General features: G+C 39.8%; 1 protein-coding gene and 1 pseudogene across 3 annotated transcripts in view; both read right to left on the minus strand.

Annotated features, from left to right (window-relative positions):
* Positions 1-22,238, minus strand: part of ELF2 (E74 like ETS transcription factor 2) — an 83,020-nt gene that overhangs the window by 57,669 nt on the left and 3,113 nt on the right. For 2 of the 3 annotated variants that reach the window (XM_053912071.2, XM_053912070.2), the window contains exons 2-3: positions 5,872-5,956; positions 4,647-4,882 (exon numbers count right to left, since the gene is read on the minus strand). The exons of the other annotated variant lie outside the window; for it this stretch is intronic. In XM_053912071.2, the coding sequence (XP_053768046.1) occupies positions 4,647-4,718 (72 nt within the window). In that variant the 5' untranslated portion in view covers positions 4,719-4,882; positions 5,872-5,956. The remainder of the gene's footprint in view (positions 1-4,646; positions 4,883-5,871; positions 5,957-22,238) is intronic. 3 annotated transcript variants of the gene reach the window in all.
* LOC112312499 (non-histone chromosomal protein HMG-14 pseudogene) lies at positions 12,322-15,143 on the minus strand (annotated as a pseudogene).

The raw sequence follows: 22,238 nt of genomic DNA on the forward strand, positions 1-22,238 counted from the left end.
GACCAGGACAGAGCTACGGTATTCCTCCTCTAATATTCTGCCCCTCAGATGAGCTGTGTCAGCTTCTCCAAATCTTGTTTCCTCAGCTCACTGAGGCTGTCATGCTCTGCTTGGACTCTTCCTCCCCACAAGGTGGTCCAGAAAGTGCTCCAGGTAGTAAGACTGTATCAGCAGGCCTCTCCTCCCTGGAAGCACGGTCCTGCGCTGCCGTCCAGCTGTCTTAGTTCTTTCAGACCGCCACGACAAAACCCCGCACACTGGGTGGCTTACAAACAGCAGAAATTCATTGCTCACAGATATGGAGGCTGGAAGTCCAAGTTCAGGGGGCCAGCATGACTGGGTGAGGGCCCTCTTCTGGGTCAAAGACTTATTGCTATACCCCCACATAGCAGAAGCAGCTAGGGATCTCTCCGGGGCCTTTTATAAGGGCACTGATCCCATTCATCAGGATTCCTCCCTCACACCCTAATCACCTCCCAAAGGCCCTACCTCCTAATGTTATCACCATTGGGGGCTAGGGATTCAACACAGGGATTTGGAAGGACACAAACACTCAGTCCACAGCACCAATGTTCAACGGGGTGGTTTCATGTGCTTTGTTCCTAGCTGTTTCTGGTAGGAGTATAATCTGGTCTCAGTTATTCCATCACAGTCTGAAGTGGAAAAATGCCCAATCCTGTTTGTCTGGAAGCTGATGCCCGCTAGACCTTGTAGTTACTGTGTTTTTTAAAAATATATTAAATTTTTTTTCCTGCATTAATCCTCTCTTTCTGTGAGACCGACCTGCTACATACTTCCTTTTCAAAAAGTGTTCCGGCTATTTCTGCATGTTCACCCTTCCGTGCAATCACCAGGTTTACAGAACCGGTTCTCCCCAAAGCTGCCCTCACATTTGATGGCGATGGAATTAAACATGTGTATTAATTGAAGGAAACTGATGTCCTCCACAGCAGGGGTCCCCAACCTTTTAGACACCAGGAACCAGTTTCATGGAAGACAATTCTTCCACAGACCAGGGCAGTTGGGGGGACGGTCTGAGGATGATTCAAGCGCATTACATGCAAGCTCACCTCCCGCTGTGGGGCCTGGCTCCTAACACGCCCTGTCTACTACTGGTCCCTGGCCTGCGGCCCAGAGGGTGGGGACCCCTGCTCCACAGCACTGACCCTTCCCATCTCTCCTATCCAAGTATGAAGTGTACCTCTTTGCCTATTAAAGTCTTCTCTCACGCACTTCAGTATCAATTTTCTTTAAATAAGTTCCATATATCTATTTATTCCTCAATATTTTATGTATTGTCAGTTTTCTGAGAGGGATCTTTTTCTCCATGATCTTTTCTAATTATAGTCCTTACAAAAGAAAGCTAGATATTTTTGGTATTAATTTTGTACCTGCCAAACTTTTATTAGTTCTAATGGGTTTTCATGGATCCCCCTGATTTGCCCGAGTAGAGAATCACATTATTTACAAATAATAATTTGGTCTCCTTTATGGTATTTTTTCATTATCTTACCTGATTGCAAAAAAATATTTATAATAGTAATGGTAGTGCCTACACTTACCACTTTTCCAGTTTTAAGGAAAATATTCTAGTTCTTCATTATTAGACAGGATCTGACTATTGGTTTGTAACAGTTATTTTTTTTAAAGATTTTATTTATTTTTAGACAGACGGGTAGGGGGAGAGAGAGAGACAGAGAAACATTAATGTGTGGTTGCCTCTTGCACACCCCCACAACCGGGGACCTGGCCCTCAAGCCAGCATGTGCCCTCACCAGGAATCGAACCAGAGACCCTTTGATTCACAGGCCGGGGCTCAATCCACTAAGCCACACTGGCCAGGGCTATTTATTTATTTTGAGAGGGAGGGGAAGAGAGGGAGAAAGAGAGGGAGAGAAACATCAATGTGTGGTTGCCTCTCACACACCCCAAGCTGGGAACCTGGCCTGCAACCCAGGCATGTACCCTGACTGGGAATCGAACTGGCGACCCTTTGGTTAACAGGCCAGCACCAATCCACTGAGCCACACCAGCCAGAGCATGTAACAGTTATTTTTTATAATGATAAGGAAGTATACACCTGTAATTATATTATTAAGAGTTTTCTTAAAAAGGCAGGAGGAAAAACAAGATAAAAAAGAAAAAGTTTTTGTCAGGAATGGATATAGAATTTCATAAAATCCCATTTCCTTAAGTATTTTATTCCTACTGGCATATATGTTATATGTCATATTAGTAGGGAGATGTATTATATTGTTTTCTTAATATTGAATTATGTTTGTATATCTAAATCCTACTTAGTAACTAGAATTTTTATATATAGTTGCATTTTGTATATTTATTATTATTTTATTTATGATTTCTACATCTATACTAATAGGTATGATTGTAGTTTACTTTTTTGGTATCTTTGTCAGAAACAGAATTATCCTAATTTTATAAAATGTATTCCTTTTTTGTTAAGACTTTTATAATAAGAAGTAAAGTTATAAAAAATAAAGCCTGAAAATTACTAATAACTCCTCAAATGCCCACCACTTTTTATTTTTGGCCAACTACTAACTATCTTTTAAAATGTATTTTCAATTATAGTTGACACACAATACTATATGAGTTTCAGGTGTACAACACAGTACCCACCACCTTTTACACATTTATCTTTTTCTTCAGATTCTGGAGCTCTGATTACAAAATTTTGACAGGTCATTTTTTCAACGCAGTCTACATTTTGGAGTATAGATATTATAGATATATTCCTGAAAAGTTGCTTATAAGATAAAAGTCTTTCAAATATTCTGTCTCCAAAACTCCCTTCATAAAATTAGAAGATATTTCAGATACTAGTGGGTTTTCTTTCTTCCTGGAATTCTCCTTCCCCAGATGTTTCTACTGCCCAATCCCTTACTTTATTTAGGTCTAAACTAAAATATCACCTCTTCAGAGGTGGTCCCTGAACACCTTAATTAAAATACCCCCTACCACCTCTCCATCCACCTCTAGACTTGATTTATTTTTCACAGCCCTTCTGAAATAGTTTATCCCTAGTGCCTAAAAAAGTACTTGACACAAGGGAAGTGGTCAGTTAATATTTGATGAGGAAAAAGTTACCCAAGAATAGTTTACACCACTCTGGTGCCACACTAATCTTTAGTCAACAATGCCGTGGTAAAATGACTTAATTTATCAGATTCTTTCTTCCATAATAATCCATTCTGCAGGCCAAGAACACCCAGGGTTCCATGTAAAGGCAGAAAAATATGAGTCTTCCAGAAATAAACTGTTTTACTCTCTTCCCACAGCGACGGCACCCAATCAGCACAAGGTGGATATATTCTGCCTATTCTCCCTGGCAGCTCCCTTCATAGGATTAAATACCAACGGAGTAAAACTGCAGCACAAAGAGAAAGCTCTGGAAGAAGCAATGCATGGGTTGGGTGATACGGATGGCCGCCCTCCAAGTCCCTGGTCTCTCTGGGGAGTCACACCTAGAAGTGACCGTGCTGAAAGTAAATCTTCAGGGAAGCAGTAGACACTGGTTACTTCATGGCTTCTCTCAATGACTGTGAACCAGTTTTAGGCCCTCAACAGGACAGGTTCCAACCGGGCAGGAATGTCTGAGTTAGCAAGCACTGAGAACAAAGGAAAAGCAGTAACCTTTGCTTTATCTCCTTCCCACTGGATTCGCCCCTAGCTATGTGGAAGACAGAACAGACACCAAGCAAGCAAGAAAAAGAATCCAGATTCCAGAGCACACTGCCAATGTCCTAACTCGTTTCTCGATGTCCTAACTCATTTCTCAGCCGTGTCACCATGCCGCTCTGCTGGCGCTAAGCACCAGCAACGGCTGTGTCCTTTCACAGAACAGAGGGAGAACAGACTTCCTAAATACAGTAAACTCTCCATTTTCCCAACTCACCACTGATCAAATATTTGCCCATTAGCATGACAGCATTATTACATTGTAATTTAGCTCCTTCCCAACGTTTGGTCTTTATTGAGTGGTGGGAACAGAAGCCAGGCCCTGGAAGTTCATATATTTCTGGTACTGTTATTTTTCCACTCCCATCCCTTGTTCTTTAATGTTATCACTAACAAGAAAATAACCAAAAATGCTAATAATGTAAGAAATTCTACATGTATAAAATTTCAAAACCTGAATTTATTTTCTGATTTACAAATTACCAAAATTCGTAAATATACACACGATTAAAATATGATGGAACCCCTACCCTGAATTAGATGTAACAAAATAACAAAAAACTAAGACTGCAACTAAAGGAGATACAAAATTCCAATTTAAGATGAATTTAAGTACAGTATATACCTAAACCCTCTATAATCCAAAACAATAAATTTTATCAGAAATTAAATCACTTTCTCAACTAATACTACAGCATTCTTCCTTTCAATTTTTTCCCCCCAGGTCATTCCAACATACCCATGTTCCAACAACTCCGGGGAGACCGGCAGTACATTCCCTCAAACTTCGAGTACATAAATTACATGAGGACACGGGACGTGTACATGTACGATTTCATGCATTATACACTTCCATTCTCAAACACTTGTTTCCCATTAATTTCAACACCATTTCATACACTGGATTCTAGGAACAAAACAATAATGTAATATAATGGATGCCTAACCTCTTGATTTTCTACTCCATTGCTGGAAAGCTCCAAAACAGAACCTCCACTGTCAACCACTGCTGATGTCATTGTTTATTCCCTGAGGAAGCTTGAAATGCTATTAATCAGTGTAATTAACGGTTCATGGATGATTGCCAGTATTATAGGTTTGCATTATCATGTCTTAAAAGTCAATACAGGAGTGGAGTAGGTATCCCGAAATCCAGTCTTCTAAAGATGATTAACCAGAGAGCCTAAAAAGAGGAAGAATTTGAAAAGTTATTGAAAATGTATAGGAAAGGTATAAAGTACAACCTCTTCTACAATCTAATTTTTAACAATTTGTATAAACCAAGAAAAAAAAAAGGAGATAGGCTTATACAGCCCTGTGTCAAAAGAGGGCAGTAACGAGCATTCTACTTCTTAGTATTGTCGGGCTCATGAACATAATGAAACTAAGTTCTCACCAAGCTACCGCACATTCGTGACACTACGATATTTACATTCTAAGAAGTAAAATGTTTTAATTATTTTTATGAAGATGTGCTTTTAGTCCTGAAATATTTTCATAGTAATTTTTAAAATCTTTTATGCATATAAAAACATAAAATGTGCTAGACAGAGATAACTTTCAAAGTTATTTTCCTACATTACAAATTAAAAGACTTCAAATGGCTGCAAGTAAACATAATTCAATTTTCCTCCAGTAGAGAGGAATGTCAATATGTACATCATCTAGATTTATGCACTAGAATATTCCTAAAAAAGTCACACTGTTTTTGATTTTATATGTTAAATTTTTCATAGAGAAATTAGAGATTTCTAACAGGATTTTTTCATATAAAAATTAAAGAATGCAAAAAATAATTTAAGTATAAAGAGAAAATACATATTTAATAAATAAATTCATTAATACTATGTCCTCTATTAAGTTTAACTACTGATACCATACAGATATGGAAATAAAATAATAAAGAATTTCCATAAACTCCTACAATAAAAATACCTGAAAGTAAAAAGCAGAAATTTCACCTCACTACCTAAGACCATTCAGTACTATTAGTCTCCTTTCTGATCTTATCAACAGAAAATGGAGGAAGTATTTGTATCTTAAGAATAAAAATCAAGAAAAATCCTCAGTCCTCCACACTGAAGCTCACTATTATCATATAAGGTAATGACAATTTTCAGTTTCTATTTTCTAAACATACAGATAATAATAGAAGAAATAAATTTTACTTACAATTTTAATGTTAAGTAGTCTAAGCATCCTTCACTATTTTCACAACTCGCCAAGAGCTAAAATATAAACCAGCAGTTCTCTGGAACTAGTAACGGGGGGGAAAAAAGACAGTATTAATATAATTCTATTAAAAATATTTTTGCCCAAAATAGGTTTGATTCAGATACTATGTACTTATCACAAACCATCTCCAAATCCTGATGACACACATTATATAATAAATATAGTAATAAATTATTTTTAGGCTATTGAGGAATCAGAAATTTTTATGGAACTTAAAATGCAAGCCAGCACTCAATAACAATTACTAAGGAAGGACAGATTCAACATACATAGCCTATGCCTCATATTAGGGCCTATATTTCAAGTGGCTGCAAGCATAACCCCTGATCTGCAGAAATACACAACCAAGTTTTTAAAAACTAATCCAAAAAACTACTATAAAGCAGTGTTGATACATTATTGCCTACTAAGTCACTTTCCTGCTACCAAGCCTCTTCAAAAGCCCTCCCCCTTTCCAGGTTAACCCATTGACCCATGCACTGGAGTTCCGGCCTTGCTCCATCAATTACGTTCTCTCTTTCCTTTTTTAACAGTGGGTCCTTTCCCTCAACATCTAAACATTTACAAGACTCTCTCATCTTCAACATGGAAAAAGTCCCCCTCCATGACCTTGTGTACCATACCATCCTCCAGCTACTGCTCTAGTTCCTTTCTCAGATAATGTTCTAGAAGAAAAATCTTCTATACTCTGTCTCCACTTCCTAATTTCTCAGGTCTCCTCCCTCCCATAGAAGTTTGTCACCCATCACTACCAACAGAACTTTTTACTAAATTTTGGTTGCAACAGCCAATGGATACATTTCTGTCTTCCTTGACACTGTTTCTCATACCCTCCTTGAAACTCTATCCCGAATTCCTTTCTCCCTCTCTAGCTCCTCCTTTTCAATTTCCTCTTACAGACCCACCTGTAATTTTCCAGAAGCTTGGAGCAAGACTATATACAAATGGAAGCCTACATACCACATGTATAACACAGGGTCCAGCCCAAATAACGCCCCCTTTTTATTAGAAAAGCTTTTATTACAAAATCATAAGCATGTAATTCTGTAACACTCAAGCACACCATATGACATTTTAGGTAAAATGTTCATCAAATTAAAACTATAAATTACTACAGCCTTATTATTATCCTACCAACCACACTCAAGCAGGCCTTACTTCTGCCAAACCCTGTATTTTAAAGTTATATATCAATCTAACAAGCTCTTAAATTATAACTCTAGCTTCCTGTCTTAACATACACATTTATAACAACCTAAAAGGCTAGGTTCTGACTTGGACTTCTGTCCCTCAAGTTCTATGGGGGACATGGGAGAACCAGACCCCTGTCGGGCCTGCAGCCAGAACCTTTTTTCCCTTCCCCACTTTGGGTCCACTCCATACTACAAGGAGCCTCACATACAGTCATGTGGACACCCCAGGCTCTGCCCACATTCCTGCAAACTGCTACCCTTTGGCCATCCATTAGGCCTAGAGAAGCCCATACATGTAGAATGGTCAAGAGAGGAGAGAATCAGAAAAGAGGCCTGTCAAGCGCCACATGGGCAGGGGTTCAAATATATCCCAGGCACGCCACTAATTAATCCAGCAATGCAACAAATATTAACTGAGCACCTACTAAATGCTAGCACAGGTTTGGATGCTAGAGGTACAGTAGTGAACAAAGCAAAAGTCCTTGTCCTTATGGATCTTAAATTCCAGTGGGAAGAGATGAAAATAAAATATAACACACATGTAGATGGTGACAAAGGCTAAGGAGACAAATGAACCAAAGGGAGAGAATATTTGGCAGGGAAGAGGGTTGCAATTTCAAAGTGAACGGTCAGAGAAAAAATGACATATGACTTAAGACCCAAAAGTAGGAATAAGCCAGGTCAATAACTGGGAAAAGAGCCTTCTCCAAAGGAAAGAGAAAATTCACGCTTGGCAACAGGGAGTATACCTGACTAGTTCAGGGATCAGCAAGAAGGCCAACGTGGCTGGAGTGAAGTGAGCAAAAGGGAGAACAGAAGACGATGACTGAGAGGTAAGGGCCACGTAGGCCTCCTGCGGGGACTCTTTTACTCCAGGAGGAGGAGGGTTTCATATGCAGAAAGTTGACCTGATTATTATGAGGACCTTTCAGAGGCTGGGGTGACAACAAGGGACAGGGGGATCAGTTAGGAAGCTGCTATAATAATTGGGTGAGAAATGATGATGGCAAGGACCAGAATGTCAGGGTCTGGAGAGAATTAAAAGTGGTCAATTTTTAGATATATTTTGAGCGTCAAATGGAAAGATCTGCTAGCAAATTGGATGTGGGATGTGAGAGAGAGAGAGTCAAGAATGAATCCAAAGGTAAGTCACAGCACCATTAAATGGAATGGGGAAAAGGGTGGTACGAGAAGTCGAGTATGACCCAATCTGAACTCATTTACCTTCTCCTATTGTGCTCAGCTCAGTCAGTTACCCCAACTCCCACAACAAGTTACCTCAAACACCGCGATCCGAGACTCCTTTTCCCGTCAACACCATCGCGCTCTCACTGCTGACCCCTTCTCTACAACCTCATACCCTCTGCCCTCACTGAGTCCTTATTACCATTCCTCTGTATTGTTGTAAGAGCCTCAGACTTTGTCTCTTTGCCTCCACTTCGGTCCCACTGCCAGTCCCTCTGCTGCGGTATCAGGGTGCTCTGAGACAAAGTAATGCCAGGCCCCTCTCTAGTCTTCGGTAGTTCCTCATCACCTGCAAGGTGAAACCCCAACTTCTTTGCAAGCATCCGGATTTAGCAGGAACAAACAAGAGGCCTAGGTCTATTTTCAGAAGTTACGAAACGTTCATTCTGATATGTTCAGGTATGAAAATCATGTATCTAAGCCACACTCACTTGTTCAGCCTCACCTTCCTTTACTCCCTCTATCTAACTTTTTTAAAATTTTATTTATTGATGTTGAGAGAGAGAAAGAGAGAGAATACACACAAGAAAGAGAAACATCAATTTGTTGTTCCACTTATGTATGCATTCATTGGTTACTTCTTGTATGTGCCCTGACTGGACATCAAACCTTGCAACCTTATCATATCGGAATGATGATCTAACCAACTGAGCTACCTGGCCAGGGCCCCTCCATCTAACTTTACCCCACAGTCTTCTGTAGTTCCCTGTGTTCTTCTCTCTCGTCTTCAACATTCTTCCCCTGCTTTCCCACTGGGCCAATTCCTAGCTGTCTTAAAAGTCTCAGCTTTAATGCAACCTTATCCCCTCTGAGTTCAATATCATTTTCTACAATTCTCTCCCCCCAATCACATTATATACCTCACTAAAAATATCCATGAAGTAACAGCCTCCAGCAGATCATTCACTTGCCACCTCCCAACTAAGCCCAACACCCATCTCTTTCCTTCAGTGCTCTCTTTACTTCCTTAATCAACTCCTTACTACATTCCCAAGGCACCAAGTTTTAAAAATCTGTGTGTCCAGGTGTTTAAGACATGTGATTTAACCACCTAATCCAGTGCCTTTCACAGAGTAGGGACGGAGTCAAAATGTGATGAATACAAGAATAAGCAAACATGCTCCAATCAGACACGTACTTCCACTGTTCACTGCACGCACCGGGCTCGTTCAAACCCCCCTCCCTTTGCTGGTGCTCTTCTGTCACCAGGAATGTCCTCTTTGTTTACTCAAATTCCCCCTGCCCTCCAGAGACAACTTTTTCCCTCCAATGACATCACCTCTTTCCTATCTCTTACTATACCAGTTCTTCCAGTAATGTTTATGAGCACCTAGTACACACCAAACAGCACCATGCCAGGAGCACAAAAATGAGGTCAAGACTGAGCCTTCAAACAGCTGAGAGTCTGGTAAGGAGAAACACACAGACGCAATTACAGTGTCAATGCCGCAAGGAAAACCACAAAGTACAGAGAGGACGTAAAGAAGGAACACCCAAGTGGGCTTTGCGGGGGTTGGGGGGGGTTCCAGAGAGACTTCAGAAAGGAGCCCCCAATAGGTCAGGGACTTAGACAGAGAAGGAGGGGGTGAAAAGGAGTGTAGCAATAAGAGAAATGACCTTGAATAATGAATACTAAATGAATTCTCAGAACTGAAGAAAAACTGTGAAATGATAGTCAACCTAAGTACCCCCCAGAAGTAAATTCTGCTCGTACGATAATTCAGTCGCTTAGAGTGCAGAGCACATTCTCACCAAAAAGTCTGTGGATGATCTTATTTACACAAAGCACAACAAGGAAAACTCATTCTATGATATTGGAAATAGGATACTGTAACGCAAAGGGCTACTCTGACTAATATATGAAGAACGCTTAAAATAGAGGAATAAGGGACCAGAAAACCTCAGGGAAAATATACAATCCACAAAAACAGATACAAAAATGACCTTTAAACATATGAAAAGGTACTCAAATTCGTTCACAGAAAAATGCAAATTTTAAAAAAATGGTAGGCCATTCCTCTCATCTGCCAAATTGGTGAAAATTAAATAAAGTGTATGATCGCGGGGGGAAGACAAACTGACACGGCACTGTGAGAGGGGGATTCGGCAACATCCAGCGAGACTGCACATGCGCTTACCGTTTGTTTAAGGAGCTTCACTGAGACATAATTAACATTTCAGTTCATCCACTTAAAGTGCATAATTCAATGGTTTTCAGTTGTATGATGGCACCACAATCTAATTTTAGAACATTTACATACACCCCATCCCATGTCCATCAGCAGTCACTCCCCATCCTTCCCCAACTCCTAGTCCCTGGCAACCACTAATCTACTCTCTCTGTCTAGAGATTTGCTTGCTTTGGCTGTTTCACGTAAACAGAATGATATAATATGTGGACTTTTGTGATGGGCTTCTTTCTCTTAATATGTTTTCAATACTCATCTGTGGGTGGCATGCATTAGTATTTTATTAATTTTTTTTTTTTTTTTAGAAAGGACTGTTAGCCTGCAATTCTGTATTAGCAAGAAACTATCCTTAGATATAGGCCTTACATCCCAATTCAAATTTATCCACATTTCAAGTCAAAGAACTACCTGGAGCCAAAACATAAACTTTTTCATAGTGCTAAGCAAAAAGACCCCCTGTAAAAGCAGCTAGAGGGAAAAGTGCACCTACGCCCCCATTAAACCATCTGCAAGAACATCTCCCTTTACCTAATTAGGCCACAGGTCTACAGCTTCCTCCACAAGGTCTGGGGCATGGGCACTAAAGGGCCAGTAGAACATATAATGGATGGAAGAATGAACAAATGCATGATTATTTTTATTTGAAGGACGAAACATCGTCTTCTCCACTGTGCCTGGGACGCTAATCACCAGGCAAAGGGAAATAAAGTTCTTCTACAGAGGTTAAAACACAAATCTCCAGCCTCGGCGGGGCAGAATCTTTTAGTCTTGAAGAGGTACATCAGGGGTCTCTCAGAATTCGGCATATCACCGTACTTGTGGCTAGAGTAAGGATATACAGCAGGTGAAAAAGGAAAAAGACGCAGGTGGAATCTGGAAGAGTCCATCTGCAAGCTTCCTAGGCCCTCTCCTTCCCTGGAGAGATCAGGCAGAGCTTACTCCTCCCCCAGCAACAAAAAGGCACCAATGTGCGTGCAACCCTTCCGCCCAGGCACGCCCATCAGAGACACAGCTCCCAAGGCTTCATTGCAGGCAGGTCCCAGGCACCCTCTGCCTCGCATGTCCCAAACTTCCACACCGCCAGAAGGAAAGCATGTGTTCAACATAAACCGCTGTTCGCACAAACAGCCGAGGCACACTGAGTCACCCTTGTCAGTTACTGCGAACACCTGAGAGCCAAGCGCCCAGGTACCAGCCAAGGGCAAACCTCGCAAGCAGGCCTTTCTAAGGACAGCAGTTTCAAACCTGCTATGTTAACTATTTTCTAAAGAGCAAGATATTTAACTTCCTGAAATCTCAGAAACCGTAATGATCTGGAATGAAGAGGACATCGCCACCATCTCTCCCGCACGTGATATAAGGGAGGTTTAAAATGCTTTATCATTACGGAGTGATATCATGATAGCGTTTCAGTGCTTAGATGCGACGTGGTGAGAACATCTCCGCGAACATCTCCGCGTCCAAATGTGACGTAAAGACTCAAGAAGGCATACTTCCTGGAGCATTCTCAACTCATCCAGGTTAGGAAATAAAACAGAAAAAATGAACTTGCTATGAACGTGTGTTTAAGCACACTGTTAGAGAACAAAACTCTAAGGTGAAAACATTCAGTAATCCTTTTTAAAATGAATATACTTTCTAGTTCTTTCTCATTATACTCTAACATTAAGTTTAGATAAGTATGAAATTTAGAGTTTAGAGTATTACACATAACACAGAACTGAGTTTTTATAAGAAAAACCTACTTTTTTATCCATGCATCTAAATTGTATCCACTGTAAGGTTATAAATAAAAATACTCAAAATTTGGCCAGGTTACTCATAAGAACGTTGGGACTTTGACCTTCGAGTATTGGTTAAGGCTGAGTAGAAGCCTATAGACCATGAAATTAACAGATTAGAGAAGTTTTTTGGTTTTGTTCTTTGGCCATATTTATAATCCAATAAAGCAAATTAATATTAGCTTGAGAACCAAACAGGATAGCTTTACCCTAAAGGAGTCATATCAAGGACATTAAAGATTTTATGCAATAAACAAAGTATTTTTTAACTGTCTGGATTTTAACAACTTTTTGTCATTCCCCTGTAACAAAGTGCAAAATGAGACTTTTATGTACAGTAGTCCCCACTTATCTACAGTGGGATATATACTCTGAGACTCACAGCGGATGCCTGAAACCGCCGATAGTACTAGAAAATGTAACTGTTTTTCCTATACATACACAGCTCTGATAACGTTTAACTTATAAATCAGGCACAGTAAGAGGTTAACGACAATAACTACTAAAAATGGAACAATCATAAGTAAAATAAGGGTTATCTGAACACAAGCACTGTGATACCTCAACAGCAGATCTGATAACCAAGAGGGCCACTCGGTGACAAAGGAACAGGGAGTGCGTGTGGCGTGGGTATGCCGGACAGAGGGGTGATTGATGTGCTGGGCTGGACAGAGCAGGAAGCCTCCAGACTTCATCACGCTACCCGGAACAGCGCACAATTTAAACTTGTGAATTGTTTCTTTGGGTAATTTTCCATTTAATACTTTGAACTGCAGGTGGCTGAACCCATGGAAAGCACAACCATGGACAAGGTGGGGGGCGGGGGGAGACTAGGGTACATGCTTACTGCAAGTCCTTCTAGCCAGCCCACCAACACAAACTAGAACACAAGCTCCGTCAGAGCAGGCCCACAGCTGTTTCAATGGCCGTTGCACATACACGTCTCAAAACAGTGGCCGGCACAGAGTACACAACAACTTTATTGCTAGTGTCCTTCTTCTGCATTACCTCCAATACGTACAGGCACACCTCCGAGATGTTGCGGGTTTGGTTCCAGATCACCGCAATAAATCAAGTGACACAGTAAAGCCAGTCACGGGCATCTTTTTGCTGCAGGAGGGTCTTGCCATCAATTAGTAAAAAACACATCTGTGGAGTGCAGTAACACAAAGCATGCCCGTGTGTCCTTTGTGAAGCTACTTTAAATTGTTAGGGGGGAAAGCAAGCACCTTTTAACCATAGACTCAATACTGAACATAGTCAGAATAAACGTCTAGTGAATAAAGGAGCAAGAAAGATATTCAGGTACGCATTGTAAATCAACATTAACATAGAATTATTGTAGCTTAGCCCGCTTGCTGGCGGGAGTGAGCGCAGAGCCCTGGCCACCCCACGCCAAGGCCTACACACAGGAGCACAGCCGGCCCCCCTCGCTGGTTAAAGCCTTTTTCTTCAAGAATGAAGCTAGCTGGTCACTACACTTCCCCCTCTCGGGATCCTCCTCTGAAGGTCGACTCTATGGAGGAAAACGGCATTCCTACAAAGAGACTACGAAGTGACGAATACAGTAATTTTTTTTCATAAGTGAGATTTTATTGGTTGTTCTGAGGATAAGTACACAGACATTTCAATTTGTACACAATTCTTTACATACCAAAAATGTAAAGTTATATAGTTGTGATTCTTTTCTGAAGTTATTCCAGTGACTTTCCAGCTTAAAATTTGGGGGCTAATTTTCTTAATAGCATATCAAGTGCCAATTATCTACAAATGCTGATACGCTGTTACGTCAAAGCCTGACAATTTAATACTATATATACTACATAATCGAATTTTCAATCTTTCACAGCGCATTAACGAAGTCACTAGGAAACTGGACTACCCCACCACAGATGTTACAGTGCGCACAGAATTCTGACAGGGACAGCCAAGGCCAAGGAGCGGTTTTCTTTAGGAAACACTTCTACCAAAAACATGAGAATAGAAGTAATTTAAAATGTTCAAGCCATAGTAAATGCACAACTGACTCCAAATTGCCATTTAGTATGCTTTGCATTATAGGGTATCAAAGCTACCCCCACCTATGGAATGTTGAGCTGATGCCCCAGACAATCGAAGCCTCCCACAATTCAATATCCCACTATTTTCTGGTTGTACCAAAAAAATAAACAACCAGCAAATGACTTCACCTCTTAAAAAAAAAAAATCGTTTACACTTTTAAAAAAATGGGATGAGGTTGAATTCCCTTTCTTAAAAATGTTTCTAGAGCTACTAAAAAACTTGCATTTACAAAATAGTCGATAAAAATATTCCTCTGGATCGTACAAGAAGGGAGACAGGGGCCACTGATACGACATGATGCATGATATTAATCAGACTCGGCTTCTTTTTCTGCTGCTTCATCCGAGGCTGGATTCTCCTCGGTTTCAGTTTCTCTGTTTTCCGCAGGTAGATCTTCCTTAGGCTCCTGGTCAGCCACTTGGGCCTGCTTTCCCTTTGCTCCCCTTTTCCCTTTCGTTTGCACTTTTTTGTCTGCTGATTTATCCTTTCCTGACGCCTTTTTTGGCTTGGTTTCCACTTTTGCAGGAGCAGGTCTGGCTGACAACCTCGCCGATTTCCTCTTGGGCTCCTCCTTCGCCGCCCCCTCGGGGGAGATGACCTTCCTCTTGGGCTTTGTGGCCGCGGGGCAGGCGCTCCTGCTGGGTGCCTGCGGGCCGGCAGTGGCGCGCGGGGAACCTTCGCAAACCTGGACTGCCTGGCCGCGGCAGCTTCTCTCGCCCCGCTGAATGTAACAATTTGTTTACTATGGTTGTTCAAAGACCTTGGTGGAAAAATGCTAAAATGGAGATCACTTGAAGGAGCCACTGAATCCCATTAAACAAGACAGAAAGGATGGTAAGGTATTCCACGTGGTGAATGTCTTTCCTCACAAGGGTTGATTGTGAAATTAGGATGCCCTCCCTAGATCCCCGTTGAAAAGCTAAGAGCACAGACTGCAGTGGAGAAGACCACCGTCTTGGTGTTGGTGATATAGGTCCAGACGGTCTTTCTCATGCAGAGGTTGTTCATATGAAGATCCTTGGAATTTCTGGCTCTTGCTGATCAGGGTGAAACAGATTAAATTAATTGCTATCAAAGTCAATGTTACGATATTGATGGTGTTAGGTACAATCCAGCCCTGGCGGGATGGCTCAGTTGGTGGGATCGTTGCCAAACACCAAAAGGCTATGGGTTTGATTTCCCCATCAGGGCACCCACCCCCTCAACCGCCCCAGCCCGGGCTTCATCTCTCTCTAAAATGAATAAACATATCCTTGGGTAAGGAGTAAAAGAAAGAAAGAAAAGAGGTACAAACCAGGTTATTTAGAAGCAACACTTAACTAGTTTAAAATTTATAAGGTGCCAGAGAGAAACTCAGAAAACCATTTTGCTTTTAATGGAGAATTCAAAAACAAGGCTTTTGTGCCTTAAATTATTAAATCTACTCACAAATGTTGGGGGAAAGTACCGCTCACAAAGAGTGCGATGGAAGCGTGTGACAGTCCTTCCCGTTGCACGCACGTTGAGTATCACCTGCACTAAACAAAGCAACGGGGAAGAGCAACGGTGGCACTTCTTTGGCAAGTGATGGGAACACCTGCCATCAAGAGTCCAACCCCCAAGGACTTCCAGACTCCACCTCCCCCAGGTGCTACAGGTAGACAGCTCTATGAGAATCTGCCTTCTGCTGAAACTTCCTTTCCCTCCCAAACTTTATGAGATGTGCACTATGTAAATGAACACTGAATTCTTTTAAAAAAAAGAATTGGAGTAATTTAAAAATACCTTCCAAAGTATGGTATACAGCTAGTTGAGCCCTGAACAACGAAGGGCCTGGGGTATGGACCCCACACAGGTAAAAACCAGCACAAACTTTTGACTCCCTACTGTTGACTAGAAGCCATACCAGGAGCAAAAACAATTTGTGTATGTTATATATTATTCTTATAATAAAGTAAGCTGGGAAAAAAGAAAATGTAAAGAAAATCATAAAGAGATAATATATTTACAGTACTCTACGTTTTTACTGGAAAAAACCCACATATAAGTGGGCCTGTACATTTCAAACCCATGTTGTTCCGGAGTTACTTTTATCTGGGTTGACTTGATATATCTGGTTTATCTGAAACATGTTTGGTTTCTCTACTGAGAGGTGTATTTTCAATATTAAAAACTTACGGCATTACAAAAGGAAATATAAGAATTTACTGCTCACATTATAAAAAACCATAGATTTTTGGTTTTAATAACCAATTGTGGTACTTTGACAGGATAGTTTATCTTTGAAAATTTTATTCAGTCACTGGTATGGCTCAGTGGATTGAGTGTCCTCCTGCAAACCGAAAGGTCACAGGTTCGATTCCCTCTCAGGGCACATACCCGGGTTGCAGGTCAGGTCATACTAACATACGTGTAAGGAGAGTCCCAAAAGAAAAGGAGAGGGGGAAAAGGGACAGGAAAAAATATTTAAAGAAATTATGGTCAAAACCTACCAAATTGTTGAAAAATACTAATCCATAGATTTTGGTTTAGTTATTCTGAAACAGAATAAACACAAAGAGATCCACACCTAGACACATCATAGTAACACTGTTGAAAACCAAAGGAAAAACTCTTGAAAGCATAGAGAAAAACAACTCATGGGAAACAGTGGAGACCAGAAAGCAGGAGATGACATACACAGCTGCTGAAAGAGAAAAAATCTTTAACAAAGAATTCTATATCCAGCAAAACTATTCTTGAAAACTAAAGATAAAAACAACCCCCAGGAAACAAAGACTAAGATATTCCACTGATAACAGACTTGTCCTACAAGTCTGGATGCAAGAAATCCTACAAGAAGTCCATAAGCTAAAGGAAATAACCAGACTGTAACTCAAACACACGCACACACAAATAAAGACCACATTAAAAGTTAAACATATGCAAATGTAAAAGTTTAAATATTTTAAACTATTTTATTTTACTTTTTAAAAAGATTTCATTTATTTTTAGAGAGTGGGGAAGGGAGGGAGAAAGAAAGGGAGAGAAACATGAATGTGTGGTTGCCTCTCATGTGCCCCCAACTGGGGACCTGGCCCACAACCCAGGCATTTGTCCCGACTGGAAATCAAACCAGTGACCTTCAGTTTCACAGGATGGCACTCAATCCACTGAGCCACACCAGCTAGGGCATCTTTTAACTTTTTTAAAAGACACACAACTGCAAAAAAATCATAAAACTGTATTGCTGGGCTTCTAATACATACATATATAACATACAATACTAACAGACAGGAGAGGGGAGAAAATGAAACTAAGTTTCTATACCACAATTAGTCAATCTGAAGTAGACTGTGATAAATTAATATACATATTCTAATTCCTAGAGCAACCTAAGAAATAACTCAAAAAGTCTAGTTGGCTGGTGTAGCTCAGTGGATTGAGCACAGGCCTGCAAACCAAAAGGTTGCAGGTTTGATTCCCAGTCAGGGCACATGCGGGCACATGCTGGGCTGTGGGCCAGTCCCTGGTGGGGGCTCATGAGAGGCAACCACACATTAATGTTGATCTCCCTCTTTCTCCTTCTCTTCCCCTCTCTCTATAAAATAAATAAATAAAATCTTTAAAAAGAAAAAGAAAATAAAAACTAGAGTGGCCACACTTATACCAGACAAAATATTACTATAAATGAATATAGATCTTTCTATACCACGCCTATTACCAGTATCCCAAAAACATGAAGCAAAAAGTAACAGAACTAAAAAGGAAAATAGGCACTTCAATAATAGTTAAGTATCTCACTCTGCATAACTGGTATAGCAACTAGACAGAAAATCAGCACAGACACAGAAGGCTTGAAAACTATCAACCAACTTGACCTCACACCTACAGAACACTCCGACCAACAATAGCAGAATACACAGGGTCTGGCCCAGATAACACCCCTTTTTTACTACAAAATCTTTTATTGCAAAATCCTAAGCATGTAATTCTGTATCATGACAATGTCACACTCAAGCAGGTGTTACTTCTGCTGGACCCTGTATATTCTTTTCTAGCACAGATGGAACATTTCCTCGGAATAGATTACATACTAAACCATAAATATGTCTCAATAAATTAAAAATGAGAAGAATCATACAAAATGTGTTTTCCTATTATAAGGGAATTAAATTAAAAATCAACAATAATGAAACCTGGAGAATTTAACTGGAAATTAGGCAATACATTTCTAAATAATCTATGAGTAAAAGAAGAAGTCACAAAGGAAACTAGAAAATATTTAGAACTAAGCCCTGGCTGGTGTGGCTCAGAAGGATCCCTAGTTCAATTGCCAGTCAGGGCACATGCCTGGGTTGCAGGCCAGGTCCCCAGTAGGGGGTGCGAGAGTGGCAACCCCTGATGTTTCTCTCCATCTCTTTCTCCCCCCCTTCCCCTCTCTCTAAAAATAAGTAAATAAAATCTTTTAAATAAATAAAATCTTTAAAAAATAAAAAATATATGGGGTGCAGCTATCAGTGTATGGAAGAAAATTTATAGCTTCAATGCCTAGGCAAGAAAGAATGATCTCAAATTGATAACCTTAGCTTGTACTTTAAGAATCTAAAAAAAAAAAAAAAAAAGCAAACTAAATCCAAAGCAAGCAGAAAAAAAAAGATATTATAAAGATTACAGTGGAAATCGTTGAAATAGAAAACAAAAAACAATTGAACCAAAACTTGTTTCTTTGAAAAGAGCAAAATTGACAAACCTTTAGCTAGAATGACTAAGTAAAAAAGAGAAAAGACACCAATATTACAAATCAAACAAAAACATCACTACCTATACTAACAAAATTAAAAACATACAGGAATATTATGAACGATATGTCAAAAATATTAAATAGCTTAGAGGAAATGGACAAATCCATAGAAACACACTTACTGAAACTAACTCAAAATTAGCAGAAAACCTGAATAGACCTATAGACCTATAATAAGCAAAGAAATTGGGAGTTTAGCCCTGGCTGGGGTGACTCAGTGGATGAGTGTGGGCCTGCAAACCAAAGGGTCACTGGTTCGATTCCCAGTCAGGGCCAGGTCCCAAGTTGGGGGAGTGTAAGAGGCAAATCACCTATGTTTCTCTTGCACATTGTTTCTCTCCCTCTTTCTCCCTCCCTTCCACTCTCTCTAAAACTAAAAAAATAAAATCTTTAAAAAAATAAAAGAAATTGGTAGTTTAAAATTGTCACAAAAAGGAAAAACCAGGCCCAGATGCTTTCACTAGTGAATTCTATCAAATATATTCAAGGACATAATAATATCAATCCTTCACAAAGTAGAGGGAGCACCTCTCAATTCATTCTATGAGGCTAGTATTATTGTTACAAAATCCAAAGATATCACAAGAAAAGAAAACTATAGACCAGTAGCTCTCATAAATATAGCCACAAAAATGTTCAACTAAACATTAGGAAACCAAATCCAGCAACATAGAAATTACATACTATGACCAAGTGAGATTTATCTCAGGAATATAAGGCGGGTTTATTATCTGAAAACCAATTAATGCAATACGCCACATTAATGTGATGAAAGCAGAAAGCACATAGTCATCCCAGACACTAGTGTGACCAACCATACTGGTTTGTCCAGGAACGAGGGTTTTCCCAAGATACAAGACCTTCCGTGCTAAACACAGGACAGTCCTAGGCAACTATGACAGTCACGCTAACAGGTACGGATAAAGCATTTGACAAAGTCCAATGCCCATTCGTGATAAAAACTCTGAACAAACTAAGATTAAAAAGGAATCTGCCAAATACAGAGATCTGCTATAAAACATTGTGCCCATACTTAACAATACTGTATTGTACCCTTAGAAAGTTAAGAGGACAGATCTCATGTTAAGTGTTCTTACCACAACAAAATAATTTTTTAAGAGTAAGGTTTGTATAACTAGAAAGCATCACTCAAAAAATTAAAGATAAAAAATGGAAATTTCCATGTTCATGTATTAGAAAATTCAATATTGTAAGGTAGCAATTCTCCCCAAATTCATCTACAGACTCAATGCATTCCCCATCAAAATTCCAAGACCTTTTTGCAGACATTGATAAGCCAAACCTTTCTATACAGGACACAGAACTGACACAATTTTTAAAAACAAGTACAAAATTGGAGGGCTAACACTGCCTGGGCTCGTAAGTTATCATAAAGCACAGTAACCAAGACAGGGTGGCGATGGCGTAAGGACAAGACACACAGACAATGGAAAAGACCTCAGAGTGCAGAAAAAGATCTTTACATTTACAGTCAGTGGAGAAATGTCTTTTTCGACAAATGGCGCTCAGACGATCCATATGCAACTGATGAACTTAGACCCTTATTTCCCACCACATATAAAAATTAATTCAAAATAGATCATAAATCTAAATATAAGAGCAAAAACTATAATAAAACATCTAGAAGAAAACAAAGGAGAAAATCCTCAAGACTTTACATTAGGCTGAAAGTTCTTATGACAACAAAAGATTAATCTATAAAATAAAAAATTGAAAAATTAAACTTCATCAAAATGTGAACTTCTGCCAAAAGAAATTAAAACTTTTTAAAAGATTTTTATTTAGCTATTTTCAGAGAGAGGAGAAGGGAAGGAGAAAGAGAGGGAGAGAAACATCCATGTGTGGTTGCCTCTCCTGTGCCGCCCCCCCCCACCCCCCAGACCTGGCCTGAAACCCAGGCATGTACCCTGACTGGGAAACGAACCATTGACCATTTGGTTCACAGGCTGGCACTCAGTCCACTGAGACACACCAGTCAGGGCAAGAAATTAAAACTTTTGTGCCTCAAAACATTGTAACTAAAAAAATGAAAGCCAAGCCACAGCAAGCCACAGACTGAGATAAAATGTTTGCAAATCATGTATCTAAAAAGAACTTAAATCCAGAATATACAAAGAACTGTTACAACTCAATAATAGTAAGAAAGACAATACACAGGCAAAAGATTTGAATATCTATTTCCCCAAAAAGGATATGTAAGTAGCAAATAATCAGACGAAAAGATATTTCACACCTTGAGTCTTTAGGAAAACGAAAGTTAAAACCACCACAATGGGTTAACCACTTCATTCATACCCACTAGAATGGCTACGATTAAAACTAAAGACAATAACAAACGTTGGCAAGAATGTGAAGAAGCTGGAACTCTGTCATACATTGCTGTTACAAATGTAAAATGAATGGCCAGCTTTTTAAAAATTTAAACAGATGACTCAGCATTTCTATTCCTAGGTATCTACCCAAGAGAATGAAACCATATGTCCACATAAATACTTTGTACTCAAATGTTCAAGCAGCATTATTTGCAACAGTAAAAAACTGGAAACAATCCAAAGGCCCATCAACTGGCCAACGGATAAAATGTTGTATAGCTATACAGTAAGATACTAGTCACCAAAAAAAAAAAGAACAAAATACTGATACATGTTACAAAAAGTACAAACTCCAAAAATAGTATCAGTAAAAGAAGCCAGATGCAGAAGACTACATATGGTACAATTCCATTTACATTATCGTGGGTTCAATTCCCAGTCAGGGGACATGCCTAGGTTGCAAGTTTGGTCCCCAGTTGGGGCATGTGCAAGAGGCAACCAATCCATGTTTCTCTCCTGCATGGATGCTCCTCTCCCTCTTTCTCTCCCTCCCTGCACCTCTCTCTAAAATCTATAAGCATGTCCTCAGGTGATGACAAAAAAAAAAAAAAAACAGAAAAGGCAAATCTGTAGACAAAACACAAATCATTGGGATTGAGGGGTAAGAATAAGGGCTAACTACAAACAGGCTAGAGGGAATTTTTGGAGGTTATAGAAATCTTCTGAAATTGGCTTGTGG

This window comes from Desmodus rotundus, chromosome 9 (genome assembly GCF_022682495.2).
Source record: "Desmodus rotundus isolate HL8 chromosome 9, HLdesRot8A.1, whole genome shotgun sequence".
NCBI lineage: Eukaryota > Metazoa > Chordata > Mammalia > Chiroptera > Phyllostomidae > Desmodus > Desmodus rotundus.